Raw genomic sequence first — 20,169 nt, 5'->3', positions numbered from 1 at the left:
TTACGTTCAGGGTCCAAACCATAGATATACGCCAAAATTCTAGCGGCATCAAATTTAGCGCGAGAAGGCTGGTAGGCCTACATCTGAGAGAATGGGTCTGGGTGGTCAGTGTGCACACCATGGAAAAAATCTGGACGCCCGTATGGCATTGTGGGAATGCTGGCAAAGTAGCTTTGTTCATCGTGACTGGCAGCAAGGAAGCTCTCACTCCCCACTCACTCTCTGGGCGAATTCTGACTCCTCTTTACAACTTACAGTTCTAAGACTGATGGAAGTGGAGCTGAAGACGAATTCTATGGTTTTGAACCATATAGTACCATTGTGCCATATGATACAATGGTACCACATGGTATAGTGGTGCCATGTCATACAATGGTATCATATGGTACAATGGTATCATATGGTACAATGTACCATATAGTACATTATACCATATAGTACATTGTACCATATGATACATTGCACCATATGGTACAGGGACCCTAATGGAAATAAGTCTGTCTGACTTTTTTGGGTTATCCTAGGTTCTCCAAACATATGCTGCTAAGTATGATATTCTATGTAACTTTATTTGTGTATAATTAAATAAACTTACTTATGATGCCGCATGCACTTGAGTAAGTTTATTCAGGTATACAGAAATACAATTACATAGATTATCATACATAGCAGCATATATAGAAAATCCTAGGATAACCCAAAAAAGACAGGGTGATTTATTTCCATAGTTATCCCTGTATCTGTACCATATGGTGTCCTGTACTGTATGGTACCCTGTACCATATGGTACCCTGTACCATATGGTACCCTGTACCATATGGTACCCTGTGCCATATGGTACCCTGTACCATATGGTACCCTGTACCATATGGTACCCTGTACCATATGGTACCCTGTACCATATGGTACCATGTACCATATGGTACCATGTACCATATGGTACCCTGTACCATATGGTACCCTGTACCATGTGTTATCCTGTACTGCATGGTACCCTATACCATATAGTACAATGTACCATATGGTACCCTGTAACATATGATACCGTGTACAATATGGTCAATAGGTGTTGGTGGCATGAAACACCAGCCAAGACTGAGTGAGTGGCGATGCAAGCTAGCTACTGACTCTGCAGTTTCTGAGACAAAGTGCTTTGTCATCCACCTCAAGGAACACATCAAGTTCCTGTACACTTGTAAATGTATAATAGAACATTAATAATATACAACATTTTTTGCATATTTTTGTTGTAAACATCTATTGTAAACAAAATAATAATGAAAATATTAGTGTGTTTATTGTGTTGAATACAACAGTACCATATGGTACAATGAACCATATGGTATCATTGTACTGTATGGTACAATGTACCATATGGTACCATTGCATCATATGGTACCATATGGTACCATTACACCATATGGTACCATAAGGTACCATTGCACCATATGGTACCATTGTATCATATGGTACCAAATGGTGCCATTGTACCATATGGTACCATTGTATTATATGGTACCATTGTATCATGTGCCATTGTACCATATGGTACAATTGCACCCTATGGCACCATTGTACCATACGGTACTATATGGTACCGTTGTATTCAAGACAACCGCACTAATATTTTCATCATTTTGTTTACAATAAACTTGTAAACAAGTTTTGTAAGCAATATAATGATAAACAAATTAGTGCAGTTATTGTGTTGAATACAATGAGTGTACACTTATACAATATACATTATATTGGTCTCACAGGCAAAAATGTTATTAGAAAAAGAAAAAAATTGAAAAGAAAATAAAAAAGTATAAAATACGTAAAATAAAAAATGGGATTTTGCGGAAGTCACTGACGTTGCCGCCACCCGGTCATTTTGGGTCAACTTCCCGCCGCTGTATCTCGGTAAGTACTGATCAGAAAAAAAAAAAATTCTTATTACCTTCACAAAAATATACTCTAATTCTGTAAAAAAAATAATTTTTTTTTTTCAAAATTTCTTGGACACTGGAGCACCACTTCAGATTTTGGCCTTGGACCCTGAAGGGGTTAATAATATCAGTACCTTTGTGAAGACATATTAGACCCACCAGCTGATGTGTATTGGATGCATGATGTGATTTGTTTACTCTTGAACATCGGCAAAAATTGAACATTTTTGCTACGAGCTCAATCAAAATCATCTCTATTTCTGTAATGTGCCTTCCATTCTATCATATGAGACTAAAACTGCAAACACAACCATAAAAACCATATGAAAATACAATGCAAAGTCAATGTTTTAATCCATAAACATGGTTACAGCTTTTTTTTCTAATTATGAACTGTGTGCTGCAGGATTTTTTTTATATGGTGCACGCTTACCACAAAGACTCATTCTTTCACATCTAAGCCCAAATTTACCACTCACAGCTTATCTGAGTGATCTGAGCTCATGACGTAGTACTATGGCACTGACCCTGGCTTCAAAGCCATAGAACTATGGCATGGACCCTCAAGGGATTAAATAAGCTAATATAACTTTAATCAAATTATCTAAAAAAAAATTTCAACAAATTGGCCACATCCCACTGAGGCAGGGTGGCCTAAAAAAGAAAAATGAAAGTTTTTCTTTTTAACTTTAGTACTGTATACAGGAGAAAGGGTTACTAGTCCCTTGCTCCCATTATTTTAGATGCATGTTGCTACATGCATGGCTTATGGAGGAAGAATTCATTTCCACTTTCCTTTGGAGATAAGAGGAAGTAAACAAGAACAAGAACTAGTAAGAAAATAGAACACCCAGAGGGGTGTGTATATATATACACTTGTCATGTACGTGTAGTGTGACCTAAGTGTAAGTAGAAGCAGCAAGATGTACCTGAAATCTTGCTTGTTTATGAGACAGAAAAAAGACACCAGCAATCCTACCACCATGTTTTACACTCACTTGGCCGGATGGCAGTACCTCCCTGGGTGGTTGTCATATACCATACTACTACCTAGGAATTATTTAAATATGACCAAATAAATGCAAATAGTAATTAATTTTAAAACTTTATTATTATTAGTGTGAAGCAGTGTAATGCACTGTTGCTTCATTCATACCTGTTTTATTAATAAAGGGTATCTGGTTATTCTCTGCATGGGCTTCAGAAGAAAGGCTGTAAGAGTCAGTCCTTGGACAGCAGGATGTTCCTGGCAATGCTTCACTAGGTCTGCCCATGCACCTCCTGCAGCACACCTAATCAACCAACAAACATTATCCAAAAAAATAACATTTACAAACATTGAAAAACTGCATAAATAACAAAAAAATTCTGAAGAATAATAGGATCATGCCCTTCTGTGTGATTACACGTCAAGAATATAAACATAAACAACATAAACAAAAGATGAAAACATTTATAAAAACTTTATATACTAGTGTGCAAATTAATTAGGACAAGATTAAATTTTTGTGATTATCTCATAATATGTCTTAGTCTATGGCTTAATGTAGGAATTTGCTGCAGGCTTCTGGCAACCATCCAGCTGTGATGTTATCCTGCTACTCTTGTCAGTGGTACAACAGCTGTTGTTCTGTAAGACTCTTCTTGCAAGCGTGCTCCAGGAGTGAATGTGGTTTCCTCAAATTCTCCCCTTCATTTTACGATTATTGCTGAAATTCATGATGGATGTAACACCCAGGAAGCATGTAAGTATTGTAGCTCTTAGAAAACATGCTGATTTGATTATCAGACAGATCGCTGAAAACTTGATCCTAGTTGGATTCTGAAGAGAGATGATGACATCAGTGACTGTGGACTGCTGTGTCAAGCAAGATGTTGAAGGCAATGCAAGACAACACCTAAGAAAACGATTAAAGATCTACAGAGAGATTCAATTCCTTGAAGTTGGCAGAGCTGCCAGAAAGCTGGTAAAGAAAAAATTATTGACTGCTACTATGATAAAAAACAACTGCAGTGGGTATTCGATCATGAGAGATGGACGATAGATGAATGGAGAAAAGTCATATTTTCAGATGAGGCGCATTTTGAAGTACAAGTGGAAGTGAGATTGAGCAAAGGTGAACCTCTTCAGAATGGATGCATTCAACAAGTGCCAAAACACTCAACTGGGACATTTTGGGGTAGTTTTACTGCTAAATGCCCAGAATTGCTTGTTATTATTGAGGGAATGATGAACAGTGACAAATACAATTCAATCCTGGCAACTCATTTGTTTCCCACTGTGGATAGAGACTTTCCTGATGGAGAAGGCATTTTCTAGCAGGATCTTGATCCACGCTACACTTAAAGAAAAATGCTGATATTCTTCGAAGAGAGTGGGCTAAGCATTCTAAATTGGCCTGGAAACTCTCCTGACCTCCAACTAATTGAGAATCTATGGGCAATAACCAAATGCAGGATAGCAAAACAGGACTGTTTAACTGTAGAGAACCTAAATGCTGCTGTTATTAGGGCTTGGTATCTCAATGAAGAACTTGCCAAAATGTGTTTGATAATGGTTGATTCTATGTCAAAGCATGTAGCAATGCTTATAAAGCCAAAGGGTATTTTTCAAATAAACATATAATTTTCCAAATAAATATCTTATTTCATCAGTGTCCCAATTAATATGCACATTTCTGTAACATTCATGGAGTAATATAAAAGATTTACTTAAACTATAAAAATGAAAAGAAACCTAATATTAATTATAAATGAGAATAAGTCTAAGATTAATAATTATAAATGAGAAGAAAACTAACAGTATCACATATTACCATCAATAAGTTGCTCTCGGCCATGAAGAGCAGTAATACTATCTCTCAAACAATCAAGTTTTTGATGAAATCCTGACATAAGATAGGGAAAGGGAGGTGTTCTGAGGGCTCACAGCTGGGAGTAAATCTAAAACTATTGCTAAACTTTGCGTAGCTATAAATATAGTTTGGACAAGTACATAAGATAAGATAAGATAAGATTTCGTTCGGATTTTTAACCCCGGAGGGTTAGCCACCCAGGATAACCCAAGAAAGTCAGTGCGTCATCGAGGACTGTCTAACTTATTTCCATTGGGGTCCTTAATCTTGTCCCCCAGGATGCGACCCACACCAGTCGACTAACACCCAGGTACCTATTTGCTGCTAGGTGAACAGGACAACAGGTGTAAGGAAACGTGTCGAAATGTTCCCACCCGCCAGGAATCGAACCCGGGCCCTCCATGTGTGAAGCGGGAGCTTTAGCCACCAGGCCACCGGGCCTGGTTGAGTATATGAGTTGAACCTGTCTAGCATGGGGCAGTAAGCCTACTGCAGTACTCTACTAATGTTCTGCCTCTACATGCAGTGTTCTCATGTCCTCAGCATTATCAAGGCTAAATTGTAAGTATACTGGTGTTATGGGGCTATAGGACCCAACAAGTATTATGTATCTCAGTAACAGTTACTCACTTTGGAATACCTAATTATACTGAACCGCATTCACAAACACAATGAGTAACTGCCTGTTGCTACCAGCAATATCTAAACCTACAAGAATGTCCGAGACAAGCATCTCCTTAATAGACCACATCTGGGCAAACACCATATCCCCTTTAAAATCAGGCATAATCACAGACAACACTATAGACCACTACCCAATCTTTCTCATAACTAATCTGGGCAAACTGCCACAAGACATTACTAAAGTAACCTTCAGACTACATAATGAGACAGCAGTTAACAACTTTATAGCAGCTATGAATAACATCGATTGGCAAAATGAGCTCGAAATACAGTGGACCCCCGCATACCGATGGCATCACATAACGATTAATCCGCATACCGCTTGTTTTAATCGCAAAAATTTTGCCTCGCATACCGCTTAAAAACCCGCTCACCGATTTTCGTCCAAGACGCATCCAATGTGCGCCCTCAGCCAGCCTCACATGTGCCGCCGGTGGCATTGTTTACCAGCCAGCCTCCGCGGTAACATCCAAGCATACAATCGGAATATTTCGTATTATTACAGTGTTTTCGGTGCTTTTTCTGGAAAATAAGTGACCATGGGCCCCAAGAAAGCTTCTAGTGCCAACCCTACAGCAATAAGGGTGAGAATTCCAATAGAGATGAAGAAAGAGATCACTGATAAGTATGAAAGTGGAGTGCGTATCGCCGACCTGGTCAGGTTGTACAAGAAACCCAAATCAACCATCGCTACTATTGTGGGCACCAGAAAGGCAATCAAGGAAGCTGTTCTTGCCAAAGGTTTAACTGTGTTTTCGAAACAAAGATCGCAAGTGATGGAAGATGTTGAGAGACTCTTATTGGTGTGGATAAATGAAAAACAGCTAGCAGGAGATAGCGTCTCTCAAGCGATCATAAGCGAAAAGGCTAGGAAGTTGCATGAGGATTTAATTAAAAAAATGCCTGCAACTAGTGCTGATGTGAGCGAATTTAAGGCCAGCAAAGGTTGGTTTGAGAGATTTAAGAAGTGTAGTGGCATACATAGTGTGATAAGGCATGGTGAGGCTGCCAGTTCGGACCACAAAGCGGCTGAAAAATATGTGCATGAATTCAAGGAGTACATAGAGACTGAAGGACTGAAACCTGAACAAGTGTTTAATTGTGATGAAACAGGCCTGTTTTGGAAGAAAATGCCAAGCAGGACCTACATTACTCAGGAGGAAAAGGCACTCCCAGGACATAAGCCTATGAAAGACAGGCTTACTTTGTTGATGTGTTCCAATGCTACTGGTGATTGCAAAGTTAAGCCTTTATTAGTGTATCACTCTGAAACTCCCAGAGCGTTCAGGCAAAAGAATGTCCTCAAGGAGAATTTGTGTGTGCTGTGGAGGGCAAACAGTAAGGCATGGGTCACTAGGGACTTTTTCTATGACTGGTTACACCATGCATTTGCCCCCAATGTGAAAGATTACCTAACTGAAAAGAAATTAGAACTTAAGTGCCTCCTGGTGTTAGACAATGCCCCTGGTCATCCTACAGACGTGGCAGAGCGACTTTATGGGGACATGAAATTCATTAAGGTGAAGTTTTTGCCTCCTAATACCACTCCTCTCCTGCAGCCCATGGACCAGCAGGTTATTGCAAACTTCAAAAAACTGTACACAAAAGCTCTGTTTGAAAGGTGCTTTGTAGTGACCTCAGAAACTCAACTGACTCTAAGAGAGTTTTGGAGAGAGCACTTTAATATCCTCAATTGTGTAAACCTTATAGGTAAGGCTTGGGAGGGAGTGACTAAGAAGACCTTGAACTCTGCTTGGAAGAAACTGTGGCCAGAATGTGTAGACAAAAGGGATTTTGAAGGGTTTGAGGCTAACCCTGAGAGGATTATGCCAGTTGAGGAATCCATTGTGGCATTGGGAAAGTCCTTGGGGTTGGAGGTATCAGAGACACTCAAGATGATCAGCCATGATGTAAGTATTACCCCTAGACAAATAAGGCCATTAAGTAAAAACTACCCCACACTAGAACATGTAGTGAGAACCTTACCATCCAAGAAATAAGGGAAACCAACGTAACATGGGAGCTTGACCGGGAGAGTTATTTGACTGCTAAAATAACTCAAAACATTCTTGTGCTATATGTGCTGGTATGGGGTAATAACAGTTGCATGTTTCTGGTAGAAGATTTACCAAGGTGGGTCAGTGGAAGTGTTGTTTTCATATATTAGTTTACAGGTTGTTTTTCTCCTAAGGTGGGGGGAAAGGGAGTAACACATTTTTGTGGTTATGGTAAGTGCTATGTGCATAGTTTACATTCAATTTGTGTTATTTTATGTGCCTGTGGGAAAACTTTGTCCACTGATACTGTAAGAGGGAAGCAAGTGTTTAAAGATAAAACTATGTCAGAAGATGAGTCTTCAGATTTTTTAGGCTTCAGGGAAGAAGGTAATAATTCATCAGTAAACATGCCTGTTAATAGTGAAGATGAGGAATCACCTACTCCAGGTGATATGGAAATGGAGAGAATGAGACTGAAATTAGCTGTACTAGAGGCTGAAATGAAATTAATGAAAGCTAAGGAGAAAGAACGTCAAAGGTTAGGAGGTTCAGAACAAGAGCCTGAGCAGTACTTTAACATAACTAAAGCTGCAAATTTTGTCCCTAAGTTTACAGAGAGTGACCCAGATAGATATTTTTCTTTTTTTGAGAAGACTGCTTTGGAGCAAGGATGGCCCAAACAGAAGTGGGCTACCCTAGTTCGCACACAACTTGTAGGTAAAGGATTCCAGAGAGTAGAGACTCTGGAGGGGCAAGATTTTTCTGATTATGATAAGATTAAAGAGGAAGTATTGCTTGCATACCAAATGATACCTGAGAAATATAGGCAAAAGTTCAGGAATCAAAAATTTCAGGATGGGCAGACCTTAACTGAGTTTGGGAATGAGAAACTGTTCCTTTTTAACCCTTTGAGGGTTTTCGTCGTACTAGTACGTCTTACGCGTAGGGGTTTTTGACGTACTAGTACTCATAAATTCTAGCGACCTCAAATCTAGTGGGAGAAAGCTGGTAGGCCTTCATATGAAAGAATGGGTCTATGTGGTCAGTGTGCACAGTCTAAAAAAAATCCTGCAGCACACGGTGCATAATGAGAAAAAAAAAACTTTTTCCATTTTTTTTTAATAAATCAGCGACTTTGCAGTGTATTTTCGTATAGTATTTATTGTTGTATTCTAGCTTTCTTGGTCTCATTTTATAGAATGGAAGACATATTACTGAAATTGAGATGATTTTGACTGGTTTTACAATGAAAGGTGCCTTGAAATTGAGCTCAAAGTAGCAGAAATGTTCGATTTTTACCAAACTTCAAAAGTAAACAAATCGTGCCAAGCGTGCAATACACGTCAACTGGTGAGTCTAATATTCTTTCACAAGTGCACCAATAATATTTATACCATTTTTTACACTAATGCAGTAGTCTGCATAACAGTAAATCTTATATTTTTTGTGAGAATAAAAATTCAAAGTGGAAAGCAAAAGAATATAAGAGGGGCCTTGAGACGTGACTAATGACTAGAGGAAATGTCATTTTAGTGCCAGGAATGTCTTTCTTGTTTATTCTGGACCCTATTCCGAAATTGGCATCTTTTGAAATTTGTGTGAAATTGGCAAAATTGCTAAATTCTGACCACTGTACTGGATAGTTGAATTTATAAATGGGTGGTTTCTTGCACCCATTCGATAGAAAAAATGGAGTTCTAGCGAAATATTCATGTTTTTTGTCGACTAGTACAGTGAAATTGGCCGAAAATGGGGCTCAAAGTGGGCAAAATCGCCGATCCGTAAACATCGCCGAGACCGCTAACTTTGCGAGAGCATAATTCCGTAAGTTTTCTATCAAATTTCAAACTTTTGGTGTCGTTATGATCGGGAAAAGATTCTCTATCTTTTCATAAGAGAAAATAATTTTTTTTTTTTTTTAAATTTGGCCGACCCTGAGAACGAGTTTCGGAGAGGGCCTGTCGACCCTCAAAGGGTTAAGAAATGGGTTTGTTCTAAAGGAGTTAATAAAGACTATAACAAATTAGTAGATCTGATGGTTCATGAGGAATTGTACAATACAATCCCTGTTGACCTCAGAGAATATTTGGAGGACAAAAACCCAGAAAATCTTTCAGAAGCACTGGATCTAGGTGACCGATTCTTGGCTCGCAGGGAATTGGTAAGTAAAAACAGTCATGCTGCTTCTGAAAATTTCCCCACTCGTTCTAAACCTTATTCCAAGTCCTATGGTCATAAAGGTAAGTGGGACAAGAATTTTCAGGAACAAATGAAGGCTGAGGTGCCCTATAAAATAGAAGGAAAAGGTAAGTCAGCTGGAGTTCAAAGTTTACCTAGACAATCAGATGTTTCAGATCCTCGAGTAAACAGTACCAGTCCTACACCAAATGGTAAAAATACCTTTAAGAGTTTTATCTGTTATTACTGTAACAAAACTGGACACACACAAAAGTTTTGCTGGTCAAGGCGGCGAGATCAGGAAAGGGAGGAACCACCCCAGAGGACTCTAACTGCAGAGATACATCCAGTTGCCTGCATTAGGTCTTCAAGGCAAGGTGAGGAGGAACCTTTGGATCTAGACCCCAGGATGTGTATATTTTCTAGTAGGTCCACAGTTGGTTTGCAAAAGAATGTAGGCAGAGTTGAGAACACATTGTCCTTGAGAGATGGATGTAGCACCTACTCTTTGCTACGTGCTGGAGTGCTACCAGTGTCTAAGGATACCTATACTGGGGTAGATATATTGTTGAAGGGTATTACGGGTTCAACCATAAGGACACCTGTACACAAATTATGGGTAGAATCTGCATACCAAGTTGGCTATCTCCCTGTAGGTATCTCCGATGAAATTCCCTTCGAAGGGGTCGACCTCTTATTAGGGAATAATGTTATGGGCCTGTTAGACAGTGAGGAACAACTAGTTTGGGGGAAACCAAGTCCGAAATGTTGGGAGGAAATGGCTAGGAAAACCCTGCCAGACCTTCTCCCTGATGGTTCCACCATGAGAAGTATGGCTCATGATCATGCTACCAACAGTCTTCATGATATTTCTCATGAGGATGGTGAGGGCTTAAGTTTGGTAACTCTGCTTTCTGATGTTGAACTGCAGTCAACTGAAGAAAAGGATGTTCCAGCCAGAGCTGAGCATGATTGGAGAATGGATCAGTTAAATAGTGTGAGAGAGGCTGCACCTGCTAGGGTGCAATTAATTTCTGTGCAGGAAAATGTCGCTGTTGCTGAGGAAGAGATTTTACAGTTAAATAAGTGTTTTCATTTCAGGGAGGAAACTCTTATAAAGAATTCACCTCTGTTTGCAGTATCGATGGAAGGAGAACAAGGGCTTTGTCCCCAGGTGGTGATGTCCAAGGTTTCCAGGCATTTCTTCTGGTCTCAGCTGTGGGAGACTGTCAGAGAGCATATTGAGACCTATCATGCCTATCAAATTATAGGGAAACCTAGTCGAAGTATTAAACCTGTTCCCCTTCAGCCGATTTCAGCACCAGGTGAACCCTTCAGCAAGCTGGTAGTGGATGTCGTTGGCCCACTCCCAAGGACCAGAATGGGAAATGATTATTTACTCACAAATATTTGCTCCACTACCAGGTACCTGGAAGCAGTCCCTCTGCATAAGATAACAGCTCATGTAGTCTTAAGGGCTTTGATGAAGTTCTTTTTTCATGTTGGTTTTCCACAAGCAATGCAAAAAGACCAGGGGCCTAACTTTACCTCAAAGTCTTTTAGAAATGTTTTGAAGGAATTAAAAGTAGAGCCTAACTTTGCAATGGCCTATCACCCTCCATCTCAAGGGGAAATAGAGAAATTACATCAAGCCCTCAAGACAATGATGCAAGCCTATGGTATAGACAATACTAACAACTGGGATGAGAGGATCCCTTTCTTTGTATCTGCTGAGTGGGGAAGCACTCTGGAATTTCTGAGCTATTGGCTTGGGGAGGATGGTGATGCTCCCCCCTCGGAGCTTTTTCTCAGTTTCAGATACTGTTTGGCTCGTATGAGGTGGATGGTACCAGTGAACGTGCTCATCAACCAGACCAGGATGATGATGTGGGACCATAATGTGGACCATGATACTCTGGAGGCTGGAGAGGAAGTGCTGATACTGGAGCCAATTCATGTGAAAATCTGTATGGCAAGTTGCTGTGAGCTGAACATGTTGTGGGGAAGTTCCCAGGGGTTAGATATAAAACCCACACCCCTGAGCAGAAAAAGAATGAGTATAATGTACACAGTAACTGGTCAAAGGGTTTGAAGTTATGTCAAAAATTCAGAGAGACCAATGTTTTAATGGAATGTAAAGGGCTGCAAAACAATAATCTGTATGAAATACCAAAAGTGTATTTAAGAAATAACTTGTGTGTAAAAGATTTTGGGAAATGCATGCTTGGTTTTAATGAGAAAAATGTTGGAGAGTTGGCTCAGCCACCTTGGAACTTTATAAAAGTTTGGGATGTCAGTAATGGGGAAAAGTTGAAACTCCATGAGGAAATTCTTAAGGAAGCTGAGCCAATTCAACTATTTTTGTGTGGGAAAAATCTGTATGAAAAATTGGATATAGAGGAAAAAGTGAAATTCTTCCACCACCAGTTTGTAGTGCTTAGTGAGAGTCAGTGGGCATTCCCATGCTTCATGGTTCCCAAATTAGATGGCACCCTGGGCATAAACATTGACTACCACAAAGTACGTTTAACAACTAAGGTTTACAGGATTAGAAAGATTGATACTTATGCAGTAAGAGATGCAAACATTTTAAATAAACTAAAACATGGGGCAGGAAGATGTGATTTCCATGGCCTGTGTTCCAGTACCATTTTAATGTGTGTAATGCAAATTGTGTTCATTGTGTGCTTAAAATTTGTGTGTGAGATGGAACATGATGGTATTTGTGTAAACTTGATGTATCCAACCTGGGTGCAAAGAGATGTCTTTGGTGTTTGTTGTTGCACTGCGAGAGGTTGCAGAACTGTTACTATCAGTGAGCAACCTTCTAAATTTAAATGTAAACATTTTACCACAGGAAAGAAAATTTTCATTTTGGGGCTGGCTATTCAGCATTTGTACATGTCTCAGGATCTCTTCATCCTGTTCCTGTGTATAGTGACTAAAATCAGACTCTTAAAATGGGCTTTGTTCCTACAGCCTTTTAATTTGAAAGTTAAATATATAAAAGGCTCAGAGAATGTGGTTGCTGATGCTCTCTCCAGATGTTTCATGTAGATGCATGGTGCATACTTTGTACATAGTGTTTGTCTTGTGCTGACCTTGTTGTTTTTGCAGTGGTGAACTCTTAGCGAGCCTGAGTACTCTCTACCAGCCATCTGACTGTGAAGGGTCGAGTCAGAGCCAAAAGTGTGACGAGGGTCAGGGTGTAAGTAAATGTGAGTTGAGGCAGTGGTTGACAACCTTCGGTAACATGAGACGTTCAGGAAGGTATGTGATGTTGTGTCTTGGTGTGCTCTATATACAAAACGGCCCGACGGTTTGCCTTTGTGGTCCCCTGGACCCCTCCATATTCTATGTCAGCCTCCTCTTCATAAGTTTGGAGGATCTGTGTGGAGTGGGACCTCGGAAGATGGGCTTAAGTGCCTGACCATGTTAAGGATCGTGAGTGTTGACTGGAAGTCTCACTGTTTGGTTCGGCCACCAAGTGAGAGACACCTTGACATGTTTTGTGAAGTTCCTGCCTGGTGTACACCTGACTGCTCTGGGTTTGGCTCTACTCTCGTCTCCTGATCAGGAAGATGCCACCCTGGAGTACCAGTTGCTTGCTGGATTACCGTAGCAGAGGCACAGGCCTGTTGGTGCGGGCTTTCACAGTGGGCATTGTGTGCAAAATTTTGCATTGTAATGTGTATTGTTTAAAAGTCATTAAAATTGTAAATAGTTACACCCTTGAGTATATGGGTATGGTTAAAATGCTTTTATAAAAAATTCTGCAATCTGTTGTAAATAACAGTAAAGTGAGGAGTAGTTATGGTGCTAGGAAATATGTAGCATTTCTAGTAGTCTTGTTTACCGCCTTCAGACTTAAGCAATATACTTTTTACTAGCCGTATCCTGAGGGACACGGCTAGCTTTTGTGAAACTTCGTCTGGAGGTGGGGGTGTTATGGGGCTATAGGACCCAACATGTATTTATAAGTAACAGTTACTATAATAATACCTAATTATATTGAATTGATGGGGACTTTGCTCTAAATGTCAGAAGGACTGATCAACCTTATGACTGAGAGGCAGCTGGGTCAAACCTATTTTTCTCAATATAATAGGTTATACTATAGACACATAAACACACAATTTAAATAAGTAGTTTATAAAGTTGTATTTCTTTTTGTAAAAGTAAAATTAAGAGGTGGTAGAATTGTGGTAACTGGAGAATTGTGCTTGGCAACAGTCTTTTGTTTTGGTGGGAGGAGCTTAGGTAGGCTTCTCTCTCTCTCCCTCTCACTGACTCTCTCTCTCTGTGGCTGACCTTCAACCTGGCAGGATCTCTGGGTCCTTCTCCTATCTTTTGGGGCATCATGTGTGCTCCAGGGGTGAGTTTTTATAATTTAAGTTGTGGCCACCATACCCAGGGTGACTAAAGTGTGTCAAAACACTGGTTAGCCCAGAGTTATGTCAAGGAGAGAGAAGGAAGAGTGTTGGAACACACCATGTGGAGCACAGGATGGAGTGTGTAGATTTGTTTTGAAAAGAGAGGCTGTGATTGTATATTCTGTACATATCTATTGAGAATACAGTTATATTTTTATAGTAGTAGTTTACATAACCTGTGAAGAGGGCTGGTGAAAGGGTATCAGAGACACTCAAGATGATCAGCCATGATGTAAGTATTACCCCTAGACAAATAAGGCCATTAAGTAAAAACTACCCCACACTAGAACATGTAGTGAGAACCTTACCATCCAAGAAATAAGGGAAACCAACGTAACAGGCATTAAAAGAAGAAGGGAAGTAACCCCAGAAAAGGACTCGACACCTCAAGTCTTAATGGAAGGGGATTCCCCTTCTAAACACTAACACTCTCTCTCCCCTCCTCCCATCCCATCAATCATCACCAGATCTTCAATAAAAGTAAGTGTCATGTAAGTGTGCATGCCTTTTTCAGTTTGTGTGTATTAAAATTAACATTTCATGTGGTAAAATTTTTTTTTTTTTCATACTTTTGGGTGTCTTGCACGGATTAATTTGATTTCCATTATTTCTTATGGGGAAAATTCATTCGCATACCGATTATTTCGCATACCAATGACCCCTCTTGCACGGATTAAAATCGGTATGCGGGGGTCCACTGTATATACAGATATGAATGAATGTATAAATAATTTTCTAAAAAAAGCCCAATGCCTCTATAACAGACATTGCCCCAGAAAAACTAAACAGATCACAGCAAAGAGACTGAATAATCCCTGGCTAACACCAAGCATCCTCAAATCTATTAACACAAAGCACAAATATGAAAAACACTATAGAATGGGTCAAATAACTAGAGAACAGTCAAAAAGTTACTAGTCAGCACTTATCAGCCTGATAAGAAGGTCAAAAAAATTGTATTATGAAAATAGATTACATAACATCAAAGGTGATATGAAAAAAACCTGGAAAACTCTATCTGAAATTCTTGGAACTAAAAAGTTATCCAAAAACAAAACAATCAAACTAACAAAATCAGATGAACCCCTACTCACTCCAACCAAAACAGCAAACAGACTTAATGTTTTCTTCTCCACCATAGGAAAAAACCTAGCAAACAAAATACTAAGCACAAACACCCGTCCATCATACTACCTCATAGGTACCTACTCAAATGCGCTATTCCTAGCTCCAACCAACCCCACTGAAGTTATGCTCATCATAAACACCCTTAAAAACAAGGCAGGAGACATAAACAACTTGCCTGCTTTTATGTACAAAAAAGCTTCTCAAGTATTGTCACCAATTATTGCAATGCTCTTTAACCATTTGAGGGTCGCCAGGCCCTCTCCAAGACTTGTTCTCAGGGTCAGCCAAATTTAAAAAAAAATTTTTTTTTTCTTATGAAAAGATAGAGAATCTTTTCCCAATCATAATGACACCAAAAGTATGAAATTTGATGGAAAACTTACGGAATTATGCTCTCGCAAATTTAGCGGTCTCGACAATGTTTACACATTGGCGAATTTGCCCACTTTGTGCCCTATTTTCGGCCAATTCCAGTGTACTAGTAGACAAAAATCATAACTATTTCTCTAGAACTCCACTTTTTCGATTGACGGAGTACAAGAAACCACCCATTTACTGATTTCAACTATACAATACAGTGGTCAGAATTTAGCAATTTTGCCAATTTCACACAAATTTCAAAAGATGCCAATTTCCAAATAGGGCCCAGAATAAACAAGAAAGACATTCCTGGCACTAAAATAACATTTCCTCTGTTCGTTAGTCACATCCCCAGGCCCCTCTAATATTTCTTTGGCTTTCCACTTTCGATTTTTATTCTTACAAAAAATAGAAGCTTTACTGTTATGCAGACTGCTGCATTATCAGAGAAATGGTATAAATAATATCAGCACACTTGTGAAAGAATATTAGATTCACCAGTTGATGTGTATTGGACGCTTGGCATGATTTGTTTACTTTTGAACTTTGGTAAAAATCGAACATTTCTGCTACTTTGAGCTCAATTTCAAGGTACTTTTCATTGTAAAAGCAGTCAAAATCATCTCAATTTCTGTAATATGTCTTCCATTCTATAAAATGAGACCAAGAAAACTAGAATACAATAATAAATACCATACGAAAATGCAGTGCAAAGTCGCTGTTTTATTCCAAAAACACCGTCAAAGTTTTTTTTTTCTTATTATGCACTGTGTGCTGCAGGATTTTTTTATACTGTGCACACTGACCACATAGACCCATTCTTTCATATGTATGCCTACCAGCTTTCTCCCACTAGAATTGAGGGCGCTAGAATTTAGGCGTACTAGTATGTCAAAAAACCTGGGTCGTAAGCCGTACTAGTATGGCCGAAACCCTCAAAGGGTTAACAAATCCACTGAATCATCTACCTTCCCAACAATCCTCAAAATAGCGAGGGTCACTCCAATCCATAAAGGAGGTGACCAAGCTGACTTGAATAACTATAGACCAATATCTAACTTACCACTGCTCTCTAAAATCTTTGAAAAATTCATAGATGGATCTATTCCTACCTCGTTTCACACAACATAATAAACCCTTGTCAGTTTGGATTCAGGAATAATAAAAGCACAAATGATGCTATCATACACATGCTAGAACTAATATATACCGCACTCGAAAAGAAATCAGTCCAGCTGGGCATTTTCATTGATTTACGTAAAGCTTTCGATACAGTTGACCATGATCTGCTGTACTCCAAATTAATGCACTATGGTATCAGATGCCACTCCCTCAACTACCTAAAATCATACCTTAGTAACAGAACTCAATATGTGTATGCAAATGATGCAAACTCTTCCACCCAACCAATCACATTAGGAGTCCCATAAGGAAGCATCCTTGGACCACTCCTCTTTCTCATCTACATCAATGATCTACCGAATGTATCACAGCTACTCAAACCCATATTATTTGCAGATGACACTACATATATCTTTTCCCATCCAAACACAGTCATACTAGCAAACACAGTCAATGCTGAATTACAGAAAATATCTGCTTGGATGATGACTAACAAACTTACCCTGAACACTGATAAAACACTGATGAAACAAAGCTGCAAATGATCCAATTAACATAATGCTAAATGGATCATCAGTCACAAGACTCACAGAGGGAAAATTCCTAGGTATCCACCTTGACAGTAGCCTTAAGTTCCGGACACATATACAACAAATCACCAAGAAAATCTCCAAGACTGTAGGCATACTATCAAAGATAAGGTACTACGTTCCACATCAGATCTCCTGGCACTGTACCATTCACTCATATACCCTTATCTTCCATATAGAATTTGTGCATGGGGATCAACAACATCCAATCACCTACAACCCCTATTAACCCAGCAAAAGGCAGCAGTAAGAATGATAACAAATTCCCACTCCCGCCAGCATACTCCACCAATTTTCAAAAGTCTGAATCTGCTCACCATTAAAAACATCCACACTTACTCATGTGCCTACTACATACACAGAATAATACACACAAATATAAACCCTTCACTCAAACTTCTCCTCACCAATCTAAACAGGACACATGACCACAACACAAGACACAGATCTCTTTTTGATATACCTCGTGTCCATATCACACTGTGTAAAAACTCTATGCACATAATGGTCCCCAAAATATGGAATTCATTACCAGAAGATATTAAAGTAACCCAGTCTGAAAATCAATTTAAGACTCTTCTCAAAAGCCACTTAATCACCCTAGACTAAATGCTAAATACTCAGTACATACATACTCACCTATGTACTCCCACATCATAACTGAAACAATCACTTTGAACCTTTTATCCGTTGTTGACAGGAATATAATTGAATCATTGTTTTCTCAAAAAGTATGTTTGAATATAAATATATCTTTGTATTATACAAATTTTGATTCATTCATAATGAACCCTTTCAGGGTCCGTCCCGTAGATCTATGGCTTTACATTCAGGGTCCAAACCGTAGATTTACGCCAAAATTCTAGCGGTGTCAAATTTAGTGTGAGAAGGCTGGTAGGCCTACATCTGAGAGAATGGGTCTGGGTGGTCAGTGTGCACACTATAGAAAAAATCTGGACACCCACATGACATTGTGGGAACACAGGCAAAGTAGCATTGTTCATCGTGCCTGGCGGCAAGGAAGCTCTCACTCCCCAATCACTCTCCAGGCGAATTCTGACTCTCCTCTTCACAACTTACAGTTCTAAGCCTGATGGAAGTGGAGCTGAAAAGGAGTTCTATGGTTTTGAAACAATGGAACCATTGTACCATATGGTACAATGATACCATATGGTACAATGGTACCATATGGTACAATGGTGCCATGTCATACAATGGTATATGGTAAATGCACCATATGGTACAATGTGCCATATGGTACACTGTACCATATGGTACATTATACAATATAGTACAGGGTACAGGGACCCTAATGGAAGTAAGTCTGTCTGACTTTTTTGGGTTATCCTAGGTCTCCGAACATATGCTGCTAAGTATGATATTCTATGTAACTTTATTTGTGTATACCTAAATAAACTTACTTATGATGCCACATGCACTTGAGTAAGTTTATTCAAGTGTACACAAATACAGTTACACAGATTATCATACATAGCAGCATATGTATAAAATCCTAGGATAAGCCAAAAAAGTCAGGGTGACTTATTTCCATAGGGATCCCTGTATTTGTACCATATGGTGTCCTGTACCATATGGTACCTTGTACCATATTGTACCCTGCACAATATGGTACCCTGCACCATATGGTACCCTACACCATACCATATTGTACCCTGCACCATATTGCACCCTGCACCATATGGTACCCTGTACCATATGGTACCCTGCACCATGTGGTACCCTGCACCATATGTTATCCTGTACCATATGTTATCCTGTACTGTATGGTACCCTATACCATATAGTACAATGTACCATATGGTACCCTGTAACATATGATACCATGTACCATATGGTCAACAGGACGTGTTGGTGGCAGGAGACACCGGCCAAGACTGAGTGAGTGGTGATGCAAGCTAGCTACTGACTCAGCAATTTCCAAGACAAGTTCTCTGTCATCCACCTCAAGTGACGTGTCCAGTTCCTGTGCATTTGTAAATATATAATGGAACATTACTAATATACAACATTTTTGCATATTTTTGTTGTAAACAATTATTGTAAACAAAATAAAGATGAAAATATTAGTGTGTTTATTGTGATGAATACAATAGTACCATATAGTACCATATGGTACAATGAACCATATGGTATCATTGTACTGTATGGTACAATGTACCATACCCGAGCCCAGTCACGCTAGCCAATACTGTAAACACCGAATTACAGAAAATATCTACCTGGATGAGGACTAACAAACTTACACTAAACATTGACAAAACCTACTTCATTCAGTTTGGTAGCAGAGCTACAGATGTACCTCTTAACATAACGATAAACGGATCACCTATCACAAAGCTAACAGAGGGAAAATTCTTAGGAATCCACCTCGATAATAGACTCAAATTTCATACACATATACAACAAATTTCTAAGAAAATTTCCAAGACTGTAGGCATACTATCGAAGATACGGTACTATGTTCCACAGTCAGCCCTCCTGGCCCTTTATCACTCTCTTATTTACCCCTATCTCACCTATGGAATTTGTGCATGGGGCTCAACAACAACTAACCATCTCAGACCACTAATTACCCAACAAAAGGCTGCAGTTAGAATGATAACAAATTCTAACTACAGGCAGCACACTCCACCAATATTCAATACACTCAACCTACTCACCATACAAAACATCCATACTTATTACTGCACCTATTACATACATAGAACACTTAACTCTGATATTAACCCTCCCCTCAAACATCTCCTTGCCAACCTCAACAGAACACATGACCATAATACAAGGCACAGATCACTCTTTGATGTTCCTTGTGTCCATCTCACGCTATGCAAAAACTCAATGCACATAAAAGGCCCTAAAATCTGGAATTC

At 39.3% G+C, this 20,169-nt stretch overlaps 1 protein-coding gene across 1 annotated transcript in view; it reads right to left on the bottom strand.

Annotated features, from left to right (window-relative positions):
- Nucleotides 1–20,169, bottom strand: part of LOC128691320 (intersectin-1-like) — a 285,912-nt gene that overhangs the window by 133,448 nt on the left and 132,295 nt on the right. The window contains exon 6 of the mRNA XM_070091639.1: nt 3,088–3,223. Coding sequence (XP_069947740.1) covers nt 3,088–3,223 — 136 coding nt within the window. The remainder of the gene's footprint in view (nt 1–3,087; nt 3,224–20,169) is intronic.

Source organism: Cherax quadricarinatus, chromosome 36 (genome assembly GCF_038502225.1).
Source record: "Cherax quadricarinatus isolate ZL_2023a chromosome 36, ASM3850222v1, whole genome shotgun sequence".
Taxonomy (NCBI): Eukaryota; Metazoa; Arthropoda; class Malacostraca; order Decapoda; family Parastacidae; genus Cherax; species Cherax quadricarinatus.
Note: the sequence above shows the minus strand (reverse complement) of the source record. Positions and strands in the feature narration are given on the sequence as shown.